General features: G+C 42.6%; 1 protein-coding gene across 5 annotated transcripts in view; it reads right to left on the bottom strand.

Moving 5' to 3' along the window:
* taok3a (TAO kinase 3a) overlaps positions 1-27,209 on the bottom strand; it is a 59,832-nt gene that overhangs the window by 6,274 nt on the left and 26,349 nt on the right. For 4 of the 5 annotated variants that reach the window (XM_062381430.1, XM_062381433.1, XM_062381432.1 and 1 more), the window contains exons 3-16: positions 24,396-24,641; positions 21,187-21,258; positions 20,894-20,995; positions 20,613-20,658; positions 19,935-20,031; positions 18,979-19,092; positions 17,402-17,493; positions 17,080-17,173; positions 14,319-14,400; positions 11,282-11,449; positions 9,885-10,082; positions 7,562-7,699; positions 1,801-2,037; positions 219-347 (exon numbers count right to left, since the gene is read on the bottom strand). In XM_062381430.1, coding sequence (XP_062237414.1) covers positions 219-347; positions 1,801-2,037; positions 7,562-7,699; positions 9,885-10,082; positions 11,282-11,449; positions 14,319-14,400; positions 17,080-17,173; positions 17,402-17,493; positions 18,979-19,092; positions 19,935-20,031; positions 20,613-20,658; positions 20,894-20,995; positions 21,187-21,258; positions 24,396-24,527 — 1,701 coding nt within the window. In that variant the 5' untranslated portion in view covers positions 24,528-24,641. Of the gene's footprint in view, positions 1-218; positions 348-1,800; positions 2,038-2,596; positions 2,702-7,561; positions 7,700-9,884; positions 10,083-11,281; positions 11,450-14,318; positions 14,401-17,079; positions 17,174-17,401; positions 17,494-18,978; positions 19,093-19,934; positions 20,032-20,612; positions 20,659-20,893; positions 20,996-21,186; positions 21,259-24,395; positions 24,642-27,209 lie in introns of those variants that run through there. The other variant, XM_062381434.1, reaches the window with a different exon arrangement.

Genomic DNA, 27,209 nt, shown 5'->3' with positions numbered 1-27,209 from the left:
TTTCCTCATTTGTGTGTATATACATGTGTAGGTACACGGATAGTGGGCGGTGTGACTCAACACAACTTTCCAAAAGACCACTTTGGAGGTAGTGAATGTGCATGTTTGTGTGGAGGAGGGCTGATTCAACTGTGCACAGCCGACTGGACCGTGTGTCACACGCGAGGGAGAAACGCACAAAAGGATGAAAAGAAGGAAAAGAGCAGAACGTGGGGCACCTCCTTTATCTTCTCCTTGCAGAGTTTGTACTGCTTCTTTTGATTATCCAGGAAAGTGGTCAGCTCCTTCTTCTGCTGCGCCACGATCTGCTGCTGGAACTTCTTCTCATCCGCCAACGCTGTCTTCATCTGGGGGGGAGAGGGGGCAGGAAACAGGGAGACCAGGGGAGCAGTTAGCTCAGCAGTCAGAATATTTTAACTCAACACAATCTCAGCTCTAAACTGTGAATTATACAAGCTAAAATTTACAGTATATATCTAGATACATTTAAACAATATGATTTCAATGATTTTCAAGCAAAAATACCAAACGTTAGAAGTTGCAGGTCTGCAGCTAATTATTCTTTTAGTTCTGAATTTATTTCCTGTTTAATTTCTTGATAAATTGTTTTTTAAATAAGTTTAAAATGGTAAAATCTTTCTAAAGGTTTAAAATGTCTGTGATAAAATCTATACCTGTATGATATTTCCAGGATATCTTAGCGGAGGATTTATGGTTTTATATAATTATGAAGAGAATATCTTTGAGGTTTGTTTTACTCCCGGTCACAGAAAACAAATGGACTTAAGGAAATTCTAAACATTTTTCAAAATATTTCACTGTTTTGAATAATAATATATAATTTTAGAATTAAAAAAGTTTTTTTGCCAAAATTCTTACCATAGAGCTGCTGACAGAACCCTGCACTCCTTATGAAACCACATTTAAATCCACATGATCCAGATGTTGATATGAATCCACATGAAATTGCCCAAACCCGTCGATTCCAACCTTTAAAATGTTGAATCTATTCCCATCAAGATTCACTGGGAGTTCTCTGAGAAGCCTTTGGAATTGCAATGTTGAAGAAACTCTGCTTCCCTCTACTAAATGTTGTGTTAATCCGTCCAGTAGTTTTTGTGTAATAACTATAAAAACAAACTCCACCAATGAGGAGGTAATAATTATATAATGATAATAATATTTATAAATAGCTGCAGCCCCTTTAACTTCTCATTGCTTGTTTATTTACACCATGATGAGCTAAAGACTTCTGGCTTTGAGGTGATTGGTTGGTTTGGGTTCGTTCTCACTTATTTGAGTTTTAGTTTGTTTTATAGAAATTCAATAAAAAAGATGATTTAACCAGAATGTAATAAACCGTTGGTCTAACAGAGCGATATCTCACACACACTTATGACATGTGACCTTGTGTGTTTATGTTGCTGGTCTTTATGAGCAGATAAACTATCTCTGTGGCCGGGGCGGCATGCCGCACGCTAATCACCGAGACACACAGCTTGTTTTGCAGAGCGTGACATCTTCTGACCTACTTCTGCCCTCGTGTTTCATCATATCTATCATTGGGTGGCAGCAGCGTGTAAAGTCATAACTTACCTCTTCTTTAACCGAGTGAACAATAACACCACTGAGCAGAATCAAACTAACTCCAGAAACAGAATCTTAATAACTACAGCATCATTTTCTCCCTCGAGCCAACTGTTGCACGTTGTGATCATCTGTGTAATAACTTATGAGTTAACTGCACTTGTGCGTTAGCTCGTGTGCAATAACCCCCGACCACCCTCGGACAAAGCCCACCTCCTTCTCGCTCTGCACGGCGTGGCGCTTGGCCAGCTTCTCCAGCTCGATGTAGGCGTTGTTGGCCTGCGTCTCCACCTCCTTCTGCAGCTTGAGCCGGTGCTCGTCCATCTCGGCCTTCAGCTTGTTCTCCAGGGCGATCAGCTGCTTCTGGTGCTGCCGCCGCATGCGCTTGTAGCCCGACATCTGCTCCCGCAGCTCGCTCTCCTGCTCATGCTCGTGGATCTGCTTGGTCACCTGAGGAGGAAGAGAAGTTGGGAGATGTGAGCGCCTCCGACAACTGATTCAAGATCAGACTTAAAACAATGTTGTTGTACAAACACAATAAATTAAAGGTTTTAAAAATTCAGGGTGAATCAAAACTCCATTGTTCAATCTGTCACCTGCTCTTTTTAAATATGCAGCAACAATTTATCAAGGTTTTCTTTTGGTTGATGAGTTGAGAAATAAATTAATTTCAGATCAGCTGCTGTTATCAGTTAGCACCTTAAAAAGTTTACACACGTGAGTTCAAATAAATAAAGACTTCAAAAACGAAAACTGTATAATCCCTTTTGCTGTGCGCCAAACAAAAGCTCTTTCATTTGACCGCCGCACACAGAGTCACTGCACAAATCAGGAAACCAAGAAACCATCTGAAATGTGTTCAAACCAGATGGAACAAGGAAAAAAAAACACAACTGTACATCTCCATCATCACATTTAATCTAAATTAAAAATCAAATCAAATATCTGAACACGATCATCATATAACTCTCATTTTTTTTTTTGAAAAACCCACAACCGACACACCAACCTGAGCACAGAAAGGATTCTCCACGTCCAAGTAATACTCGCTCCGCATCTTCTCATAACTTCCACCTGAACTCCTCCGGCCAAACATGATGGCTACTTTAGCCAAGTGCACCAGCATCCAGGAACCTTGTGCAGCATCCTACGTCTGACAGAACCTCGTCTCCGCTCCGATGCCACCCTGAGACCCCCCCCACCCCCACACCCCTTTACTGGAAGAGGACCCCCCCTCACTTCTCTCCTTGGTTCGAGCCCTGGGCACGCAGCGGCAGTGGCAGGCGTATGAACTACGAATGAGGCAGGCCAACTCCACAGGCCAACAAGAGCACAGAGCCGCTCTTTAGTCGGGCAAACGCTAAGCGGCGTACAGCAGGTGGGTCACATGAATACCTCATTGAGAAGGAGTGAGAGAAGTTGAAGGGGGGAGGTTGGCTGGGAGAAGGCAGAGAGATAAAGGGGGGGGGGTTGCAAAGGAGAAGCAGCAGATGAAGAATGACCAGAGGAGTAAGAAGGTAAGAAAATTGAAATTATGAGAAGTAAAGTAAGAGGGAATCTAGAGGGAAGAGGTGAAAATAAATGGAGGTTCGAGCTCCGCTTCGTAATCCGTGTTGAATCAATACCCCTACTGTAGTACTGCTGCTCCCAATCCCAGTCACTTGCTCCGCTGCCACCCTGCACGCGGCCACAAAGGGCCAAGTCACGTCATGTGATGGCCTCTTTCACACAAGGCTCAGGCCCTGCAGAGGAGATCATATTCAGAGGGAGTGGAGGGGCAGCATGGAGGCGAAAGGTGAAGCTTCCAGTGAGAGCAGTGGGAATTTCACAGCTGAACTAGGTTGTGTTGCTGAATTAGCAGTTTGAGGAGGTCGGTCTTAAATTACCTTTGTGTTGCACTAAGAGGACGATATTTGCTGAATAGAAGAAATGTGCTGACGGTGGCAACACATGCATAACAATATTTGTGGTGCTAAAATGAAGAAGGGCATTTATTTTCCTACCTTTGCCCATGCCTTAAAAGGTTTTCAACCCTGACAGAATCTGGAGGAGAAGTGGAAGAAGCTCTGCATGACACTGGAATTGTTCTAAACCAGAAGATAAAAACACGAGTTGAACTGGAAGGAGACCAGGTAGAGCTCAAACCTCCACCGAGGCCCAACGGTCTCCTCATGAAACCACATTGAAATTCACTAGATCCGGATTTGTGTTTGGATGTGCACCAGATCTTACTTACTCATAAATATCACTAATATAAACATGTCTTCCTTTTCATCAGGATCCATGAATTATTCTCTCAGAAATAAAAATACGAAAAAGTAGACATATTCCAGGACCAGCCCCCTGAAGCATTAAATTGGTTCTCTCCTCACCTATAGCACATCCTTCCACCCATAGCTTTAGCGTAATCCTGCTAACTAACTAACTAACCGACCAACAGACAAAGACAAAAACATGATTTCACTAATGTCCTTCCTCATTACATGAAGTTAAGGCCAGTGTTTCTGGCTGTTTGTTAGGCACGAGACAGAAATGTCTGCACGTTGAATGTTAGTAAAGAGGTATAGTAACATATGGTAAAGTCGTCTGGCTGAAGGAGGGAAGTTAAAAACCTCCACAGACCCTCATTTATTGCCCTGTTTTCCTGAACATGGACAAACTTATACTACTGTATTCTCATGTATCAGCTCAGGAGGGATGCAAACGCCAAAACCGTGCATCTGGTTAAACCACAAGCTCTGACATCTACCTGCAGGAAGTCTTTTACTCCATTTTCTGCTAAGTAACTAATAAATACCATTCAAATATATTGTTATGGGTTTAAAGCTGATGGGGAAGAAGAGTGTTGCGCTGCGTCTCAAAGCGCTGAAGACGAGGTGAAGTGTTTAATAATGCTGTTGTCTCTCGTGCCACCTCAAGCTTCAGTCAGTTACTTCATCTGACCTATAATAACCCCTGCCCTCCCTCTCACTCCGCTCGCGCCTCACATTCATTGTCCTTTTTGTATTTTTTGTATTTTCACCGTTTCTCTCCCTTCTTGTCCTTCATTTACATCGGCCTCTGTCATTTCTCCTTAGTTTGCACTTTCTCAACCTCATCTTTTATATCTTCTCTTTTTTCTCTTGAACATTTATTTTCTTTCTTCACATTATATCAGACTCTCTGCATCATGTCACCTCTGGGTATCTAATCCTTTCATCCTCTTTTTGTCTTGTCCATCTTGTCCAGATTAGAATCTGTGCTGCTCGTTTATTTATCTGTCTTTCTCTTCTCTGATATCTTGTCTGTATACTCCTCCTCCTCTTCCTCCTCCTCCTGCTGTGACGCTCTTTCATTTCATTCCCGCTCTAATGTCTTTGAATCTCCCTCCATCACCTTGATTTCCTCCTTTGTCTTTTAAACACGAGCACACCTCTCGCTCTGGAATCACTTGCGTTTGTGAGGATGCATCTTATTACTTGCAGGTTTTTCATTATTTCCCTTTCCGTTCATGATCTCTCTCTCTCTTTCTCTCTCGCTGTCTCTCTTCCCGTTCTCCATCTTCATCTCTCCATCACCCCTCACCATCTGGACCCCCCGCTCCTCTCTCTCCCTCTCTCTTTGTCTACCTGCTGATTCCAGTCTCAGCGAGTTGAGGCCAATCTGAGGACGTCTGCGCTCAGGAGAAAAACATGATGTCATCTTTTTCAGCGCCGGCGGGCAGGACCAGCACAATCACACGTGTGGTTTACACGATGCTGTCTCTCTCCTCAAGACTTCAGCTACACAGAGCTGCCAACACCGCGTGTGCCATCTCGGCTGCTCATACTCTAAATTGAATTTAATCCACAGCAATTTACAATGAACCAAAACAGTTTTAAAACAGGAATGTGTGGGTTACAGCTCTGCAGCATTCTGACAATGCTTCTGTGATATTAAAGTGAATCTTAAAGAAATGAGTGATGGAAAATATAAGAGCTCAGGAGAGAGAGGAATTGTATTTTCCTTTTAGAGTTAAATGTGAGTAGATGTTACAGGATGTAAAATGTCTTTTGTGTTGTAGGAACAAATTTCTTTAAGCTTCTCCTGGAACCCCGGTTCTCTTATAACATGGAAGTGTCTCACCCATAGACTGTATTTAAAGATGTAAAATGTGTCACTACTTCCTTCTGTGGAACATAAATGAAGCCAAAATATCCCGGATACAGACGTCGCCATCTTGCACTTCTTTTGAGAGTCAGTCTTAGCTGTAAATCATGACTTTGGCTCAATATGGCGATGTTGGTTTTCAAGAGATTTTGGCTTCATTTCTCTACAGTGGGCGGAAGTGTGGAAAAGTTCATCAATCTACAACCTATAGCTGCTTTTCCACTGATCACAAAACCTTCAAACATCTGGCTTTTGGATGCAATCGACGTTCCCTCCCCGGTCAGATGAATCCGACTGACGAGGCTCCAGCTCTGATTGGCAGTGATGGAAACATGACACCCAGGTGACTGCACCTTCTCCTGCCTGACGTTATGGTGCAAATTGAACTCTCAGGCGTTGGTGCTCAAATAGCCATGAACAGTTTTTAGCATGTTGAGACAACGATTCTTTCCTCACATCCTGCATGTGAAGTGAGAGAGCTCCTGAATTTCCGGCACATTCACGAAGTCGAACATGACTCACCGGGAGAAAAACATTTATATTACACAAGAAGGTTAATCACTTTAATTGGTGTTACATGGAGTCAAGACACTGCTTCATTTTAAAGGGTCATGAGTCAAGAAAGGTAGGGAAACCACAGTGTGGAAACTTGTGGAGATAAAACTGAGACAGTGTTTCCTCCCGAGGGGCCACTGAAACAAATGCTTGACAGAGTAATGACCTTTTTTTATACTTTTTTGGCGAGGTCCCCACAGAAGGGAAAGTAAAACAGCGAGGAAAGGAAACGTATATCACTAAGAAATGTCTCAGGGTGGATTCTGACCCTGGAATTTGATGATATGTTTCTATGTTCAACCATCATACATCAGTGGCTCCAGTGTTGGTGTTCACTGGGAATGTAGAACGGCCAGACGGAATCATACAGATCCTATCAATGTCTTTTTTAAAGTTATGAGACGAGGTAAATATAAACACAATAAATCTCCAGTGGTGGGTGAATAATACACACACAGCCCCTGAAATATCAGTGGTTCAGGTGCTGGTCAAAGACACACACACACAAACACACAAACACAACCACACATACACACTGACTTGCTCATGTGGTCGGATTTAAAAACTGACAAAAGACGGGACTCTAAAATAAAACCACTAGGTCATGGATGGGTAAACACAAACAGACACACACACACACACACACACACACACTCTCATACACTTACACACAACACCACGACTACTTACTAGTTACTAGAGCTGGTTTCCATGACAACAGACAGAGAGGGAGACATAGAAAGAAGGAGAGAGAGAAAAGACCCCCCCCCCCTTCAACTGAGAATATCTGAGACCGTTGGTTATCAAGAGCAGGAGAGGGAGGACAGGGAGGAGAGGTAATGTGAAGCATAGTACAAGAGGAGGAAAAACAAAAGGAGTGAGGTGAATAATAGGGACGAGGAGGAGAAATGGTTAATTGTGGAGCCGGAGAGAGGTGAAGACACAAATAATGATGGAGACGAAAGTAAAATAATGATCAATAGTACAGAAAACAAAGAGTAAACATCAAAGAGTTGGTGAGGGAACTAGGAGAAGAGATCTGCTAAACAACGCAACAAGAACATATTTTTCCCAGCTTGGAGACATTACGTCACACTCAAAGTCCACGTCCTTCACAATCAGTGACAGAAACAAAACAATTCCTCATGTGTGATCTCGCGTGCTGCTTAAGTGTAAACACAACAACTGCGAGATGTTGATTTTTATATTTTCCCCAAACAACACCTTTTGTCCAGGTGAAGAAAATGACCTCCTAGGCACATAAAACCGATCTTAATCTTGTTAATCTCACCAGTGATGCAGATTTGATGGTGGCGAAGCGGCTCTGGTTCTTGTAGTTCTGAGCCTGACTGCTCTTGTCGGACGAGGCCGGCCTCAGCTCTGGTCGGTGGTCCCTGTGGAGCCCATCGTCCCAGTTGTACTGATGGTCCTGCGTGAAACACAACGAGGAAAAGTCACAGAGTTTGTTTTTTTAATGAGACTGAGGTGAACGATTTTAACATTGAGCACTAGGGATCTCTCATTTAAAACAACAACAAAATGGTTTTGTTTGTGGTTTGATGATGTCGTGAAGCAGAGTGGGATCACTGGCAAACTAGCGGCAGGTTTTCCTTCATCATACATCATTTGCTGGGAAGTTATAGCACTAAGGTGATAAGGTAAAGCTGATTTGTCAAATTTAAAAGATAACCCAAATTCAAACAATTCAGGATTTCTGAGTTTAAAAATCATTGGAGTAATTTTGATAATGTAAGGTCAACCCAACAAAATACACAACATAGGTCTGGTGTAGAAATGTAATGTAACACATTTTATGTTTAATTGAAACATATTATGGTCAATTCACAATTTGTGTTATCACTTGAAAAGGTTTACACGTTCTAATGTCCAGAAAACACATCACTGTCCTCATACTGCTGCAGCTCCTCTTTTCAGCCTCTGTCTGAAACACTTAGTTTCAGCTCCCGTTTCTTTAAGGCCCCCCCCTCCCGATAAAGCCCAGTCTGCTCTCATTGGCCAGCTGGCTCAGTCTGTTATGATTGGTCAACCGCCCTGAGTGCGTATCGGATATGTCGGCCTCAGCTCTTGCTCTACCGAGCTTTGTCAGGAGGCGAACCAGACTAGCTGTCAGCTGTGCAAAACGCAAATCTGGAGTAGTGTGATGACATGTGACATCACAGTGGTTTGAATGACGAACTGTTTCATGTGACTCACAGACTTCTGGCTTTTTTAATCTTTCAAAAACGTTGACATTCAAAACAAATGAAAAATCATCAAACGTCTCCTTTGAACTCTGCAGTAGTAAAACTCTTTAAATAACAAACTTTCCCATTAATGTTTAATCACACAACATGTAATTATCAAAAGGAATCATCAACCGCTGCTGAAACTGTGTCAATCGGAACCTTTCAAAACACGATGAAAAGTCTACACTCGACTTCTCTTCCCCCCCCCAGACGTTTTCAGGAACCTGGGACCAGAGAGTTGACTCATGTGAGACGGGATCTTCATCAGCGTCTCACAACAATATGTGTCACTTTCATTTGTTCTCAGTTCAGCCCCCTGAACTTGAAACAACACACTGACTGTCTGTGCGTATTCACACTCTGTCAAATCACAGCGAGCAGATGAAGAAAGAGAATGACGGAGCAGTGACAGCCCTCTCTTCACACATCCTTCAGTCATATGTGGTATTCAATGAGTTAGGCATTGTGTTGACCTCTGTGTAACGTGTGACTGTGTGTGTGTGAGTTGTAAGAGCGCGTGTGTGTGTTGCTTGTCGACATGTGTACACATCCTTTGTTCCTGGAGTGTGAACAGTGTCTGTGATGAACTTGAAGCAATCTGCCAAACAGTGAGGACTATGTCGAGGGTTTCCATGGTTTCAGGGGGGGGAGGGGATTACACACACACACTCGTGAAAACAGTGAGAAAAAACCCAGAGGATGTTTTCAACGGAGCAGTGTGTCGTTTCCTTTCCTTGAGTGTTGTCGTTACCACATAAAGAAAGTGGCGTTGGGTTTTATGTACTGAGGAATACAATTCTTACAAGAGTGCTAATTCCATCCATCCATTTTCTATACTGGTTGGCTGGAATCAGTCCCAGTTAACGTAAAGTTTACACCATGGAGAGGTGGCCAGGGGCGATGTACAGAGACAAACACACTTACTGGCAATTTAGAGTGTACAATTAATCTGACAACATGTCTCTGGACTGTGGGAGGAAGCATGAGTTCCCACATATGAGGAGAAGAAACAAACTCCACACAGGTTGACTGACTACTTGTCTTACTCTTTATCAAAGGACTTTTTAAATCAGTGGATTGAGGAGTTAACAATACGATAATGTGGGAATATAATAATAATCCTTTTTTTAACCACTATGGGGAAATTACACGTGTAACCAGCATCAGCAGATATCAGCAAATGGGATAAACATATATTGGCCATGACATGGGGTCAGTGAAGGGGGTTCATGAGCTCATCTGCTTGGACAGAACATTTTGTGATCGAGTGAGAACTTCTCACACTGGTTTTCAGTTTGTGACTCCAGTTTGGTTTTGGTTATGACTTTTAATCCCTCTTCCACTTCCCTTTTCACCCCTGACCTTTACCTTTTTGGTGTGCGGCGAGGAGTCCAGGGTGCTGCCGTAGTCCTGGGGGTGCATCATGGTCATGTCGGAGCAGCTGTCGTCCAGCACCTCCTGCATGCTGTTCACGCTGCTGCTCTGGCTGCCTGTGCTGACCGAGGTGCTGGGGATGGAGTGGTTGCTGCCCAGGCTGTTCATCTTACAGCTGGCCGCCTCGCTGTCCTGCAGGGGAACGTCCATACACATGCATGAAGACGTGGTTCCACAAAACGAGCATTCAAGGGTAATGGAATGTTGCAAAGATGAAAATATACACTTGTGTCTTTCATCATAACCAAAAACCTCAGGATTGATTCAAAACTATTCTTATTTGTGTTCTATCCTAGCTCTTCGGATGCTTGTATCATTTTGTGGTGTCAGTGAGTGATCATGATACATAAAGCGGAATCTAACTGCACAGCTTTAAAGAGCAGAGCAGTCTTCAAGCCTCCAGTAAGAGTTGTAGATCAGGAGGCTATAATCAATCTTTCCACTGCACCCTCTCCCAAAACCAGAACGCTTTGGGACTGCAGGGTTTTATACAGTGCAGTGTTCAGGGGTGTCTCGTTGCACTGAGGTCTGGTGGCTGCTCTGGATTGCATCACGTGGTGTAAGATGACAGGACTTGTGGCTGCTTGCTGCCCGTGCCGGTTCATGCTGCCTCAGACCAGGTCAACTAACGGGCATTTCAACCCGACGTCAGGCTGTGGCAGCTGCAGAAGAAAGGCTTCTACAACATCCGTTCGGACAAAGACACCTGTACTCTCCCTCTGTGCAGCGAGTCTCAGATCCTCTGTTGGATGCAGATAATCCTGCACTGTTGACTCAGATCAAGTGAAATCAGTCTATCACTGCAGAGCAATTCTGTGCTTAAATTAGAATAAGAAACTGATGGGCTGCAGTGGAAAAGGATTAGACGATCAATCCACTGAGAAAAACGTGTGATCCAACAATTCTATTAAATGTTTCAGTCCATTTCTAAGAATAAATGTGCAGCTTCTCCGACCTGTGTTCTTGATGTTGCATCTTTTTTCCTGAAACTGTAAAAGTGACCTGCAGACATAAAAACCAGCTGCTGCACAAAGAGCTGTTCACCTATTTAAAGAGAAGATCAGCACGGTGAACAGAGCCTGAACCGGAGAATCTGTTGTTGTTGTGATTGACAAGGTCACTGCTTTGTTCAGATTTAATCATCATCAAAATGTTGAAAACATCCTATCTTGTTAAAGATAGTGATCCTTGATACCTACCTAAATGGAATGGGTTCTTCTATGACATGCACCACATACTACCACCAAATTTCAGGTAAATTAGTCTAGTTGTTTTTTTGAAATTTATATACACTGTCCAATGAACCCCCCCCGTGTCCCTCTTCCTCCCACCTCCTCCTCCTCCTGGCTCTCTCCCATCAGCCCGTTGTGCTTCTCCTGGTAGAGGATCTTCTTCATCTTGCGGTACTGCAGGTTGTCCAGCTCACGCACTGCGTCCTTGGTCCTCTGGATGAGTTCGAGGAGAATGCGTGGCGACCGCTCCCGACGCACAAAATCATGCTGGACAGAGAAAGAGAGGGAGAGTGTTGATTAGTAAGTCGGGTCTTTAGTTAATTAGAAGCTGATAGAAGGAGGAAACACTTGTTTTTGTCTTTCTTATACTGTACTCTGATCTATTTAAAGTTACGTAGTAAGGTCAGTCTACATATGATACAATTTTTTGGTGTTAAATGATTAACTATGGTCTACATGTTAAAGTTTACAGAAATTGTATCTAGTAATCTAAATATCACTAGCAAATAATAAACAATAAAGTAAAACAAGAAGATGGTGTTTGCAGGATTAGATCGAATAAGATAGGTACTTCTCAGCAAATACGAAAAACTGGGATTGAAGCTCAGCTTTAAGATCTAACTGGATATGAATTGTGTTTGAAGTAGATCATATTCAACATATTTTCACTGTGCTGCTTTTAAATTGTTTCATTCATTCATTTCAATAAACACCACAACTGTGCCTGTCACTAGAGGGCGCCTGCAGGTTGCTCAGCTGATCCTGGGACTCTCAGCTTCCTGTGAAAGATTGTTCATAAAATCGATTTTCTCAAATACCCCTGATCCTCTTCTTTCCAGTGACTAATGTCTTCTCTGTATTTGTATCTGCATTAATGACATCTTTAATTAAATTATAGCAAGGCGTAGAAACAACTGTTTAAGAATATGATGATAATGAGAGGCTTTTAGGTCTACAATTATGTATATGTATTTAAGGGTTGTTATAGAATCATCCTTTCCACTAAAGAGAGTGGTGACACATTTAGATTTTTAAGCTATGAAAGGTTCTTCTTTAGTTCGCTGAAGGTGTAATTTAGTGTCTTTTTGTATTTATGAAATAATTCAACCTGTTACACAATCAGGTCAGAGTGGGGGGGGTACACAGGGCTGTTGGGTTCGGGACAATTTACTATACTGGAAATGCAAAATTAAAATAAACCAAAAACGCAACATGTTCTCTGGCCGGCTCCTCTACCCACTCCACCACACACTCACACCTCCTCTTAGTCACTCTCATTCATAAATGATTGTGCGCTCGGCTCATATGGCTAAAAATGTTTGCAACGTCAGACTAAAATATAAATATATGACGAGATGTGAGAAAAAATAACAAGTTTTAGGTCCATCTCCCTCTCTCTCTCCCGCCCTCTGCACACCTTCCTCTTCCATGTGACAGATGCTGGTGTAATGGGTTAGTCAGGACACAGGGGGGATGACATCACTGCTCTGAAAATAGAGATGAGAGTGATTTGTCCCGTTTTCTGACGGATGGAGTGTGGGTGCACGCTCGGCCACCCCCGACCCATCAGCCAGCGTAAGTGATCTCCAGGATTCTTCCTCATTATGGGGGCGGTGCTAAGAAGAAGGGACATCACACAATGTTCTGTGTGCAGCGTGGCCGGCCTCTTCTACCAGATTTATTTTGTAGAGGATCGGCAAATTATGATTCCTAAATACTTGTTATCATTTAGTATTAACTCAGAGTTTCTGCATGTTTAAACAACCCAGAACGAGTCTCCAACTTCTCCCACTATCCGGAGATAAAGCTAAAATATACGAACGCTGCCCTCCCTGCACATGTCAAGTCTGCAAAGTAGAGATCGTGGAGTCGTGGTATCGACGTCCCGAAACGCGATACAATGAAACGTGATCATGAATCAACACTGACATAATTAATAATGTATTTAAGACCTATGACGTTATATTTCAAACACATTTAAGACTTTTTAATGCCTAAAATCCAGATTATGAAATTGTAGGTTTATCTTGACTTGATAAAATGATCCATTTGAACACAACCTCTGGTCCTCTGTGGTTTATACACTGGGACTATATGTGCTTTGGTGTTTAATTTATATAATCATCCCCCAGAGCTATTTTTAGCTGTTGAAGAGAGTAATTTTCGCATTAACGATGAGTTCTTATGGGAGGAGGCCACAGAGAGGTTATTATTTCATTATTCATATAATGAGCATTACTCTGAACGAGGTACACAGGGAGTGTGTTTAACCTGAAGCCAGAGCAGTGATATCTCAAGGCCGCAGATTAGTGACCTGATTTCCCCTGTTAAGAGCTTGGAGGGGCATGTGTGTGTGCGTCTGTCTGAGAAGTGAAAATGGGGAATTAATCACAGGCTACACCAAAGCCCCCCCAAACATTGTCACTGATCTGGTCTGGTCAGTACTTATCCTTCTTTAATGGTTTTTCAGACTGGATTTGGGTCAGGGGTCTAAATGTCGATCTCATCCCGGTGACAGTCCAGACCCTCTGGCTTAGCTGCTAGAAAAACCTCACACCTTCCGAAGGTGAGGCAGGTGTGAAAGCTGCTGGTCAGGGACAGGGGAATGTTGATTGTGGCCTATTTTTGAGGGATTCCTTGGTTTCTTACAAAGTATAAAAAAGACATTAATAATAATAATCATTATCTAAATTCTGGGCTTTAGGAATATAATTTAGGTTTGTTTTTATTATGTGTAATATTCATTTGACGCCACCTCCGTAGTTCTAATTTTTCATTTATCCTGTCATGCAATTGAGTGAGTAACTGATGATGGATAGACAAACCATTTAAAAGCTCGGTTGTGCACTGATCAAAGTGCTGATGTGAAAGCAGCGAACACACAAACTCTACGGAGCCCTGAGGGATGGAAGCTACACAAGAGGCAGCGCTACGACAAATGGGGGACAAAAAAGGAATAAAATCAGAAAAGGCAGTTCTCAGCAGGGGTTCCTGCGCTTGGCAGAATACTCTGTGTATCTGTTTGCATATTAGAGAGCCGTGGGTGGGTGGGAGTGACTCATCCGCATGGCTCTGGGACTAACTGAGGCAGGAAGTGAGGTCACGGCTGCAGGGATTACAAAGCAAGCCCACTCACTCTTAGCAGCTCCCCCGACGAGGGTCTGTCCTGAGGAATTTTCAGTAGGCAGTAGTCGACAAAGCTCCGGAAGGGGTCAGTCCTGTGTGAAGAGGAGTGTGATGGAGGTTATGGATCAGAACAGGTTAAAGAGATTACAGCAGTGATGGTTTAATGACCGGCTGCGTTCAGCCACACAGACTGCACCCACTGTCAAGGACTGGTTTTAACGTGATGGTGAATAATCCTCTGTTGTGCTGTGTTTACCATATCAATTAATTAAACCAAAACAATCCTGTGTAATCCCTCCACGTAGCCCCATACATGAACCATATACGGATTATGTAAATATGTGGAGCTATAAAGAATATAGGCCACTGGAGCTGTGGACCACTGTGCCACTGACTCAGATCTAAAAATATGATCCCGATAACACAGTATATGTAACACACCGTTTCAGGTTGTTGCTCTGGGTCATTCACACACAGCCCATGATGCTATTTAGGATTTTGTCCGTGAAAATGAGTGTTTCAGGGCCATTCCAAGGTCAGTGACTGCAACCGACCTCCAGCTCGTGTTTTTAGTGGAGGTATGTGAAGTCAGGGTCTTTACAGTGCAGCCTTGTGTTTTCTGTGCAGTGAGGTAACACTCCAGAGCCAATGTCTCTACTAGTCTCATCTGGCGGTATGTTGCTAACGCCTCAGGCCGCTGGAGCTCCTCCAAAAATACCACAACCCCGCGCCACCCCACACAGTCACTCGCCTCAGCATGATGCTAGAAACCAACGCTAATTTTACAAAAAAAAGTCAACCACAGTCACAGGCGGCGAATTCTGACTCGAAACGTTTCCCCCCTGCCTTGTTTCTCCGAGCCCACAATACGTGCTCTCCTGCAAAGTGTGGAAGTGAGACCTGATTTAATTGAGAGCTTAGGTGGAAGACACAGGAAGGCCAGTGATGCCTCCGGGCTGTTCTGAGGCAGGGAGAGAGCTACACTCTGCTTCTTCCCAGCACAAGATGCACACTCTTGCAATATTTTATTTTGCTTGCACGACTTTCATTCACTTTGATGGCATAGTAATGACATCATGGAAGAAGAACGGTTTAAATTGAGAACAGCAAACATAGGGTTAATATAGTGATTCACGAGTGCTGTTTTCCTCCCATGACAATCACACCTCATGTGCAGTGGGTGAGCAGCGTCGACAGCAACTCTGAGGAACGCTGGAATATTTGCTGCCTTGGTGTTTCACTGAGAGAAGGGTTTTAATCTACTCCTTTACACATTCATAAAAATATCATCTTCTCTGCTCAGCAAGGTTAAATGATAATGAATAACTATATCATGTATATTAAAATGTAAACTGTGCTATAGACAGGTTAATATGAACATCAATATTCTGATATCAAACGGATTAAGACAATAGTCGGAAAAAGACACTGACATGCAAATGATGATTATCTTAACCTGGAAAAGGTCATTCTTACAATAAGCAATTCTCAAATAAGGATCTTAAGACTCATTTTGGAAAAATTGGTGGCCATGTAAACATTGTCACAGTCTATGCAACTATGCAAATGTTTTAATAAAGTATTTATCTGTTATTTGAGAACATAAATCATCAAATGGCTCAGCTGTGGTGAATTTTATTGTTTGAGTGTTGAAATCGTTTCATGCTCCAGTTACTCTTTTGTTTAGAGCTGATTAATCTTCCTAAAATAAGTCCTCCGTTCAACAATGAACACCCATTGTGTTATTACTATTAACAACACAGAAGAAATAGAACAAAATCAGTTTTTGTTACTGTAGATATATTCTATATCAGCAGAAATCAATGATTGTTTTATTAATTTTAGCAACACTTAACTTGAAAATGTCAAATTTCATTAAGGCCCTGACTGAAGTGATGTGCTTCTTCTGACACTGTGATGGGCTGATGCTGAGAAGAGACGGCAAAGAGCTGTTTAAAACCTGCTGGCCCAAATTAAATTGCTTTAAGTTTCTCTCTTTTTTATGTCTGGAAGGATCGTCTCTGGAGAATCTATTAGCATCCACAGTCATGAGCTGTGAGGCTGATAGCAGCCTAAAGTAATGCATAAAGCAGGCTGTGTTCCCACATTACAGCCAAAACACAGTGTAAGCAGAGAGAAACGGCCTAGTTAGCAGAGCAAACAAAAAGAATAACAGAATAATATTAGAATAATCACACTGCTTTGTTGTGATGCTGATAAACATGACAACATGTTTGTGAGCGCAGTGGGAAGGATGAGAGTATTCTCACAGTGTCTCTGTGGCGGAGGCTTCTCAGGTAATTACATGAGAGACTTAAGAGTGCGACCTCGCACGAGGCCTGTGGCTCGGATCACAAGTCGAGCAGATTAACAAAGGGATGTGTTTTACTCTGATTGAGCCCGGATCGGACGGAGCTTTAGTATTTACAGTTGACTGGAGATATTGTACCAGCGGTTTCCCTGGACTTTATTTAGATTCAAGATGAACGAGTTTGATAATTTGATGTTTTTTTTTAATTCAATGAATCAGCACTTCTGTTCTGAAGCATCAATTTGACATATCACACTAACTCAGCAAGACATTTGATTTAAGGCCACTTAAAGTGAAAAAAATTGAGATAAGGTCAAGATATGGTGAGAACAAGTTGTGAATTTAACATAATAATCTTAGGCTACTTGTCATTTCAGAGGGGGAAACCTGTTGCCTGTGTTAGAATATGAAATGTGGATTAAATTAGAACTGTAATATTTGGGAAGTGTGTTCAACTCACCACTCATTGGACTGCAGCGTGGGAGAGTCGTTCTGGGCGATGTGATATAAGGCACTCATGGCGTTCATGTTGAACAAGGGCGGTTTGCGCTCCGCTGAAATAAGAGACAGAGAAACACGAGGAAGAAGAAGAGAGAGGCTTTAGTGCCAAAGGTTTCACCATCGCCACAACCTGCTTCTGCTTGAATCAGGCAGATTTGAAATTAAACGTTTGCTGTGTCAACTTGTTTCATGCATCACTTTTAATAAGCTCAAGTCTGTTTAACTGGTGACTGAATGGATCTATTTATACGTTTTTAACTAGGGGGTATATTTACACTCACCCAGTTCAATACAGGTGATACCCAGGGACCAGATGTCCACCTTCCCCTCGTATTGACCCTCGTCCATGGCTAGGATCACTTCGGGAGCCATCCTGAGGTGTGTGCACACAAACACACACAGTTTAGCAGGCATGAGGTGAAATCCATGAAAATGTGATAATCTGCTAAGCCTCTCAGAGCGTTTAAAGACTCAGTTATGCTGTGACTGCAGCTCAGTTTTTTGGGAACATGTGTGTTTCTGTGAATATGACGCGTGAGACAAAGTTTATGCTGTTGGAGGCTGCAGGACCGTCCATCACCCGTCCAGCTGTTTGGGACAAATTCATTCACCATCAAAGCTTAAAAGAGTGTGAGGGGATATTTTTTGTTGATGACTTCTGACCTACGCTCTTTAGAGACAGTAAAAATATGACATAGCTGACTTTATGAAGTTGTTTAAGTTCTCTACTTTTGTCTTTTGAACCATAGATGTCAATCAGTAAATGCATGTGTGTTTTACGACTGTAGGCGCTGCCTCCTCAATCCTGTATTTAACTAGAAGTTATTGTTGTAGATGAAGCAGGATGAGTTGAGCCTCACGCCCGATTGGACACTGCCTGGAGGTGTGGTTCCTGATCTTCCTACTTCCTCTCTGACCTTATTGGAGCAGCAGCCTGTCCAGCTCTCCAATCAGGTTCTTTAATCAAGACTGAGCTTCATTAAGAGCGGATCAACACGTCTGATCTGACCAGTTTGCCAGCATGCTTCATTAGAGAACCTATGGTTGATTGATATGTGTTTGATGCGCTGAGTGAACTTTGACATTGTAAAGACTTCTGAGAAACTACCGTTGGACTGGGATAGGTTTACTTATAGGTACTTATCCAGCATTAACACTTACACACTAGGAACAGTGATGCTGACTGTGTTTCTGTTCCAGTAGAGTAGTTATTTAGGTTTTGTTTACTTTTGGTTGTTGGGTGAATCTGTAACTCCTGCCCTTCTCCCCTTTCGTTAGTTAAATCACTTATTTTCACCTCCATCAGTAAATTCCTAACTTCAGCCACCAACATCTGTTTTCAAGTTGCTACCATTACACCTCATGAGCTGGGCCATAACATTGGTTTTAATGCAACAGGGTTAAAAAAGAGAAAAAAGACACAATTCTAGCTTAATATTTGGCATCATAGGATATCAAAAATGTTGTACGTTTACTCACACGATGCATTAATGACGACAAACTTGAGCAGGAGATATGCTCAGCCTTCTCACACCCTCATTCATTTTAATGATTTATTAGTTTAACTAGGTCGAATCTAAAATGCTCACTCAGACACATGAACAGCATTTAGAACTGCATGTCTGAAAAGGGCTGGAGAGTGAAACACAAATGTGAACCAAGCAAACTCATATAATTTATAAGATTAGCCTCAGGCATCGAAATTCAGAAATCACTGTCGGCCTGATGGTGACAACGTGAAACTCACCCTGCTGCAACACAAGGCTACAAAAGAAGACGACTTGTGCAGCACAATTTGTCATTTCTATGCAAAAACAAAGTCCTGTGTTTTCTTCCATGTTGCCATGTGTGTACTAACCAGTAAGGGGTTCCCACAAAGGAGTTGGCAGGTGAGGCAATGGAGGCAGAGCCAAAGTCGGCCAGTTTGACCTGACCGAGTTCAGTCAGCAGGATGTTACCAGCTTTCACATCTCTGTGAGAAGAAAGAGGGATGAAGGGAGGGAGCATTATGAAGACAAGATAGATGATAGCATCACAACCAAGAGAAAGTATATCAGGCCCAAGTATTTTATGATTTTACAGGTGTACTCGTTAACTTTATGTCTAAAAGACAAAATATAACACCAGTTACTCTCCTGGTCTTTAGTTAAGCCTGACATGACCTTATTAGTAGCAGTGATCAGATGAGTATGGAGCGAGTTCCCATCGATACACATGCTCGACCAATCGAGAGTCAGTCTCAGCTGTCAATCATGACGTTTCACCCCAGTTTTATGGCATCAAAAAACAAATGAAAAACATTTAAGTATCAAAACCAGACAAACAAAAATGACTAGTGATAAGAACATCTTTAAGAAAAATATGTTTTCAGCTTTTTGGTTTGGACGATGTCCCATTCATTAACATGGAGGAGACAGGGTTATGACCTATACTGCAGCCAGCCACCAAGGATGACTGAGACACTCCGGCTCCACTTTTGGGGAGCTGTCATGTCCATGTTTCTATTCAGTCTATGGTGATAACACAGAATAGGCGAAAGGATTCCTTCTGAACCACAGTTGGATGACAATCAAACAATATTCGTCATTAAAGCTAAAATTGTGCAGAGGCAGTGCGACAGAAGGGCTGTTACTCCCACACAGGGATGTTCAGCAACAACACCACAAAACTACAAAAACAAGGTTTTACAGATTAATTAGTAAACGCTGCAATAAAGAGAGAAGACAAGTGTCTCTTATCTTGTTTGATCTTGTTTTTGTCAAAGTTTGTTCCTGTGGGGAAACTTTTTCCAGTCGGAGAAACCAACTGACTCACCTGTGAATCATATTGTGGGAATGTAAGTAAGCTAGTCCAAGCAAGGCACCATGGGTAATGGCAGCAATTTCCACCTCTTGGAGTGGTTTCTTGTGAACTAGGGGAGAAATAAGTCAAAATGATAAGGAAACTTGAATGACACAATAATGAACCATCAGCACCGTAATCTACTATTTGTACTCTCGTTAGATTTAAAACTGCATTTCGATGTACTTGTAGTTGTACTATCTGCAATAAAGTTGAATCTAACCTATATATGACAATTCCACACAAATGTCGACATAACAGATAATTGACATTGATTATTCGAAGAAGATGGAAAACAGGTGAAAACAGGTTGGCTCTGTCTAAAGTAACATCTGAAGTTCACTAGTCAACACGTATATCTCAGTTGTTATCCATCTAAAATAAGATAAGATAAGATAATCACTTTAAAAGCCCCATTATGTGGAAATAAAAAGTTATAATTCAATAAACATGCAATATAAACCCAAGGATATCTGGAAAATTGCAATAGTATGAACAGTTTATATGTCAATAATCCAGAGTTAGGAGTATTTTTTGGCCTTGAGCGGAGCCTTCCTGGAAAAAGATAAACGACCTGACAAAGAGAATAAAGAGCAGTTTTATTTGCAAGTGTGTGCCCACGTTAAATTCTAAATAAATAAATACACTTACCCTCTAGTAAATCTGATGCGGAGCCCAGGCAGTACTCCATCACCAGCTGAAACCCAACACAGCTACAGCTCAATAACCGATCATTCACACTCATTCATAAAAGAGCTTTACGTCATGTTTGTGAGAAGTTACGAGGTGGTTCCGCAAACCGATCGCAAGTTATTATTATCGGAACACAGATAGTGGGACACAAGAAGACATGATATAAGAAATATGAAAAGAATCAGACATGTGTAAGAAGAGGATAAATAAGACGTGAAGTAGAAGACAGATCCACTCACCCAGGCAGTGTTGTCTTTCAAGTAGCAGCCTTTGTACTCGATTGTGTTTGGGTGTCGCAACTGCCCCAAAAACTTGACCTCCTTAATGATGTCCTGCCACTTCTGCCAAAAGCAAAAAGCAGACGCACAGGTTGATAAACACAACAAGTACAATAAAACAAACGCACAAGTGCACTTGTGCAACTTTTCGATGTTCGATGTTTGTTCCAAAATTTTCTTCTGGGAGTGATGAGTAATCTTCATTTGTTGTTGATGTTTATTGTCAGTATGCTTGTGGTGTGTGCTTTTCTTACTTCGGTAGTCTGCTTGCCATTATAGGACATCTTTTTGATGGCCACCACCTCGTTGGAGTAAGAGTTACGAGCCTGAATGGTTGAAAACGAAAGAGGTCAGATTCTGGTCAAGTCCTAAAAGTCTAAAAACGTACACAAAAGCAGCCACTTGTACATTAATCCTCCCACAATGCACCACAGGACTTCCCCTTGCTATATAGCTCTGTATCAATATCAATTAATCAATATCAAACAGCTCATTATAAAGAGGTAACACACTGCACTAAAGTAATTTCACTGTACACAAAGGTCCTGATGACTGATCGAGCAGCTAGTGATGACTCCAGTGCAGTTTCAGTCTAAAATTAGTAGAAATTCCCTTCAGGTGCTCTTGATATATCGTGTTCACAAGAATGTAACAGACAGCCCGACGGAAAACCCGATGCTATAGCCTCAGTCTGGCCACTGGCTGTCGCCGGCATAAAACGCATAAAGAGCTAGAGAAATGAAGATGTAATGAATCTACACCTTATAATGAGAGAGTACAGAGTGAAACAGCATTCTGTGAATTGGAAATATATGACTTTTCACCAGACACTAACACATGTACAAGTACTTCATAGGTTATTCAGAGTTTAACTTGCAAATGACCATAAAGCACAAAGCAATACATTGTCATGTGAGTGATACGATGGTAACAGTAATTTGAAATTTAAACAGATTTCCACCGGATCAAAGCGCTCAACAATGTGATTAGGCAAACGCCTGCAGCTGCTGGAAGTGTTCACATGTGCCCCTGTTAAACCCGTGGCATTAAACCCATGGCGTTAAACTCCGAGGCGTTTGACCTCAGGGACGACTACTAGCCTCAGCACTCCTCTCTGCCTCATCTCACTTACAAATAAATGGGAATTTCACGTCGAGATTCAAATGGAATTAGATTTACAGCAGGCAACCCTATTCCCGTCTGAGTTTTTATTCAGATTCATTTGATCTGTATTATTGCCTGTCAGTTCATGCATAACAGGCATTCCCTCTGGTGTAGGGTATAGATAGGAGGCAATAGAGAAAAGAATGAAAAATCATGCAATGCCTGAATATTGAAATGCATTCAGTGTAATTGTCAATGCAGAAGAAAGGGGGTGAATTTGTTCTCCATAGAGAAGCGTGCGTTCAAAGCTCTGGGTGATGGGCCTGCATACTCAACACAGGGAATTCCCCTTGTTCACTTCCATAATGGAGTTCCTCCTTAGTCCTCCCACACATTAACTATGAATGAACGTACAATTGCACTTATCTGAATATTGATGCAAGTACAGGAATAATCTGGAGAATATTCATGAATTTACAGCGGAATTCACTGATCCATTCTGTCATTGAATTGAAATGCCAGATCACAACATACATTATCTAAAGGAAGTTTACTTAAAAAATTATAAGAAACATGTGTGCTGCCCTGTGTATTCTGTCAAATTAAAGTCCTCATGCCCCGTGATGGATTGGCAACGTGTACCCTGCCTCTCGCCCGATGTCAGCTGGGTTTTGCCCCCCTGCCCAAGTTTGAATGTTCTTCCAGTGACTCTGTACTGACTCCATTTCTTCAGGTGCTCTGAGGTTTAAAGAAATTCACTCTGATTTGGTTCCTAAAATGTCTGCGTCCTCCCGACTCCCCCTGCTGCTAAAATAAACAGATAAAAAAGGAATTTGACTTCTCATGTCCACATCAATTATTACAGTATGCTCAAAGCAATGATTTTAATGAGCAGCAGAGAAGGATTTAAGGGCCCTGAGTTTTGCTTTTAGGGCTACAAGCCTGCTGAGTGATATGAAGACTGCAGACAGCAAAGAAAAATAACTTAAAATGCTATTTTTTGCAATTTGCAGTTTATATTCTTCAAAGGATGCTAAAGTTGAACATCCATAAAAAATAAGGCAACGATTCTGAGTAAAGTTACTACAATAATAGTATTTCTCTATACATTTCTCGATACACTAAAGCACTATAACCAAGGCCATTATAATTCGTAATTTTCCATGTATGGGGTTATTTGTTGGCTGTGCAGCCTTTCTGGTATTTAAACTTTTTCGAAAATTTGTAGGCTTTATCTGGAATTTTCAAAAAGCCCTGTGAAACATTTCCACCAAAGCTGCTCGGGCTAATAGCTTAAGCTAACAGTGTGCCAGTTGTAATGCAAATGCAGAAGTATGTCAGTGAGCATAGCACTGGCATCAGGGCAGGATTTAGACACACACTGGAGCCTGTTAGCCAGACGGACATGGGCACCAGGGCGGCTAGGGATGTACTGGGGATGTGTGTGTGTTTGTCTGTGTGTGTGTGCATGTCTGCATGTGTGTGTGTGTGTGTGTGTGTGTGGGAATGACATGGGATAGAAGGGGATAGTAAAGCCCTGGCAGCCGAGCAAATCCTGCCCCACTATCAACGGCTTCTCTGTTTTTCTATACCAAGAGAACATCTGTCTGAGGAGGGAGGGAGGAGAGTTATCGCCCCCGGTCCAGCATCTGGGGGGGGGATAAGAAATGAAGAGAGAGCAGAGATCGCTCTCAACCCTCCTCCACGCAGCTTTAGAATCAAAGGCTTGATGAGTAATTAGCAATGATGAGATTAATAGGAAAGGCTACAGAGAAAGTGCTGAGAGGGAATCTGTCTCCACTCACTTGTATTCAAAGAGCGATAATATCAAGGGCTGCACTAACATGTCTGCAAATCAGTGGATCAATAAAAGAATATGTATCTAGTTAATAAATAAATCAAAGCTCGCATAATAATCATCATGTGGTAGAGGGATTGAGCGCTACGGTGAGTGGAGGTCCTTCAATGATCCAGCTTCTCTTTCACATGCTGTCTTCTCTGATCTACAAAACTCCAACTGAATCAATTCAAATAAAAGAAAACTAATTCTTATCGATCACTCCCACGAAGCAAAAATGCGAAATGCTAAAACTTTTCAAACACACATGCACTGAAGTCTGGACATTCCTGGAGCCAGACATATTCCTGCCTGTTCAAGAGGAAAATATGCAGAAAATGTCTGACTGAGCCGTGTGAACATGCAGCAGGAAGATTTGCTGAATTTGCATGCAACTGGTCGTGTTGATGTGGTTTCTAAGACCCAATGTGAGCCAAAAAATGTCTGTCCTGCTTCCTGTATAGTCTACAGAGGAGATATCCCCTGAATGTTTAACACATTTTCCAGAACCACGGCACTTACAAAGTAGACAGCACCGAAGCTGCCATGTCCGATCTCGTGCAGGTCACAGAAGACATCCTCGGGGTCATCTTTGAAGAAGAGGTCGGCCACCTCGGGGTCCTTCGGCACACCTTTCCGTGTGGACGACGGCATTATGGGCTGGACATGGGCTAAGCGCCGGGGACCATGCTCACATAAACACTGCTGCTGCTCTTGCTGCTACCGCCGCCAGATGTCCACGATGGGCCCGGCATTGGCCAGCTAGACCTGGGAAACAGAAAAGAGACAAAGATGAAAACATTGAGCTGACGTCATTGTTGTGCACGGAACTGGACAAGATTATCACATTTCAGTCAGGTTGAAATATACAGATACTCTGCTGAAAGCATCACTTCCTGTGTGCGAGACAGTTTTTATCAGGCACTAGAAAGGAAACGTAAAAACAGGCTGTGGTAAAAGTGACTAACATGGAGGAGACAGTTTATAACCTATACTGCCACCAGGGGGAGATCAACATTATTTGGCTTCACTTTTGAGGAGGCGTCCATCTATATTTGAAGTCTGTGAGTTGAACTAATAATATGTATGGAGAAGTATTACACTGACGCACAAATAACTTTGCTTGGTCAGCTGGGAACATCCAGACATGGTTACACACAATGTCTTCGTACTCTATCCACATTGGTGTTTATGTGTGCATGGCTTTTTGAGGGTCTTTGCATTTGTGCGTCTCATGAACAGCTGACAGGTGATAAGACGAGGAAGGAGAGTCACACAATGACGCCGGCTGACTCGTCCCGCTGCCCCTCCGAGTCACAGTCACACTTGCTCATGTAAAAATGTGCACACGCAGAACACGTGACAGCTGAAGCTGAGTCACTGATGCACCATTTTCTACACATGCATGCACAGTAGAGCAGTAGCCCTTGTGCGTGCAGACGCACACATTTACTGCTGACAGTTTTGTATCACAGGGCTACTGCCAGGCTGTGAAGCGTGTAGGCATCCCGGACAACCTGCTCCAGTTAGCTTCGCTGCACACACACGCACACAGTTATACAAACTCACACACTCGCTCTTATTTCAATGTCTTTCTCTCTCTTGTGCACATCAGACAGATGCAGCAAGCAAATCTGGCTCCAAAGGCCAGCCCCACACAGAGCGGGCTGACATACAGGCAAAGGCAGCAACACACACAAGCATCCAGGCCAAGACACTAAGCATCAGCATCATCCTAATCCCCCTGCTCTTAAAGGGATCCCAGCCATCATACCCACTCCAAAAATATCAGTCTTAAAGGCAAAGTCCTGTGCCCCCTGTCCCATGGCACCAGATGTTCAAAGATAGCAGCCTCAAGGCCTCTGGGGCCTGACTCTAGGTACAGGACGGGAAGGCTGCAATGGTTCGCCGGACATCGACATCAAATGAGGACATCCTAACAGCTTGCGTTGTGTTTGGTCAAATCCGGTCAAATACAGCAAACTTTAGAGACGCACAACACCCACAGTGACCTCAAAGTTCACCATCTTCATCACACAAAAACAAGGCTGAAAGCTTTGTTTAAGACACATCTCCACTTCCTCCCACCTTCCAGAAATAAAGCAAAAAGATCCCGGATATGAACGCTGCCATCTTCTTTGATGATGTATGTGTTGGCTGAGAAAACCTCATGAGGAGACACACACACACACTCGCTCTTGTTATCCTCTGATTATTGAAATGTCTCCTGAAGCCATGCGTCCGACCTGCCACAATCTATAGCTGTTTAACCTCTCAGCTTTTTGCCGTAGCAGCCGGTTGTGCAGTCGCCTGACAGAAGTCGATTTCATGCCACTGAGATTTGATTTCTCTCCTAACAATAATCCCGTGAACATCCGCAGCTCGTCACTAACCGATCTGCGAGGATTCAGTTTGCCTGCTTACATAATGTGGGAGATGACATTTGCGGGCGTACACATTTAAAGCATGAAAACATAATCTGAGACCTGCATGACAGAGGTGTGACGAATTATCACTGAGCTGCAGAGTACAGTGACATGACTGCATGTAAACAGCCTGTAGATCTATTCATATACTATTAACGGTCACAGACAGTTCGGTAAAAAAACATAAATTAAACTGCGTTATTCTATCAGGCTTCATGCTTGTCCGGATGCCTCATGTGATGCTTATCTGATGATATCTGTTAACTCATCTTATCAGTGGGCTCTAAATATATATGCACACACATTGATTTGGTGAAAGCATATACAAAATCTACTTAATGTAGATTATTATTGTTTGCACTTGTATTTTGTAACCTTTATCCACAATATGAACTTTGAATGTCCGTGTGTTACATCAGCTCTGTGTCTAATCGTGCTCCAGTAATGCTGAAATAAATCCCGACACAACCCTTCAACTCAACCCTAACATGACTCTGCTGCTTTCAACGACTCAAATAAGAGAAACAATAATATGGAAGAAAGAAGGTTGGAGGGATGGAGAGTAACTGACAGATGGATATACAGGGAAACTGAACTACAAAGAGTAAAGAAGCAGCTTTACCCCATGTGACAGAGCTTTGAAAGCAGATCTAAACCAAGAGGATGAGAGAGTCGGCAGAAGGGTAAAAGAGAGATAAAAATGGAGCAAATGAACGCTGAAGTCATGTGATCGCTCGAGAGACTAAACACCTCCCTCTCACTCACGCTCTCTCACTCTTCCTCCTTTTTCCTCCTCCTCCTCCTCCTCCACTCTTAAGATGTGTCAAGTGATGACAATGTGGCAACAACAGGTTGTAACACAGGGTGCTTGATAAAGCTGTTACTAGCCCAGCAAAAGCTCGGTGTTTGG

The sequence above is a fragment of the Platichthys flesus genome, chromosome 3 (genome assembly GCF_949316205.1).
Source record: "Platichthys flesus chromosome 3, fPlaFle2.1, whole genome shotgun sequence".
In the NCBI taxonomy this organism is placed as follows: Eukaryota; Metazoa; Chordata; class Actinopteri; order Pleuronectiformes; family Pleuronectidae; genus Platichthys; species Platichthys flesus.
The sequence above is the reverse complement of the archived record's forward strand: the minus strand, read 5'-3'. Positions and strand labels throughout refer to the sequence as shown.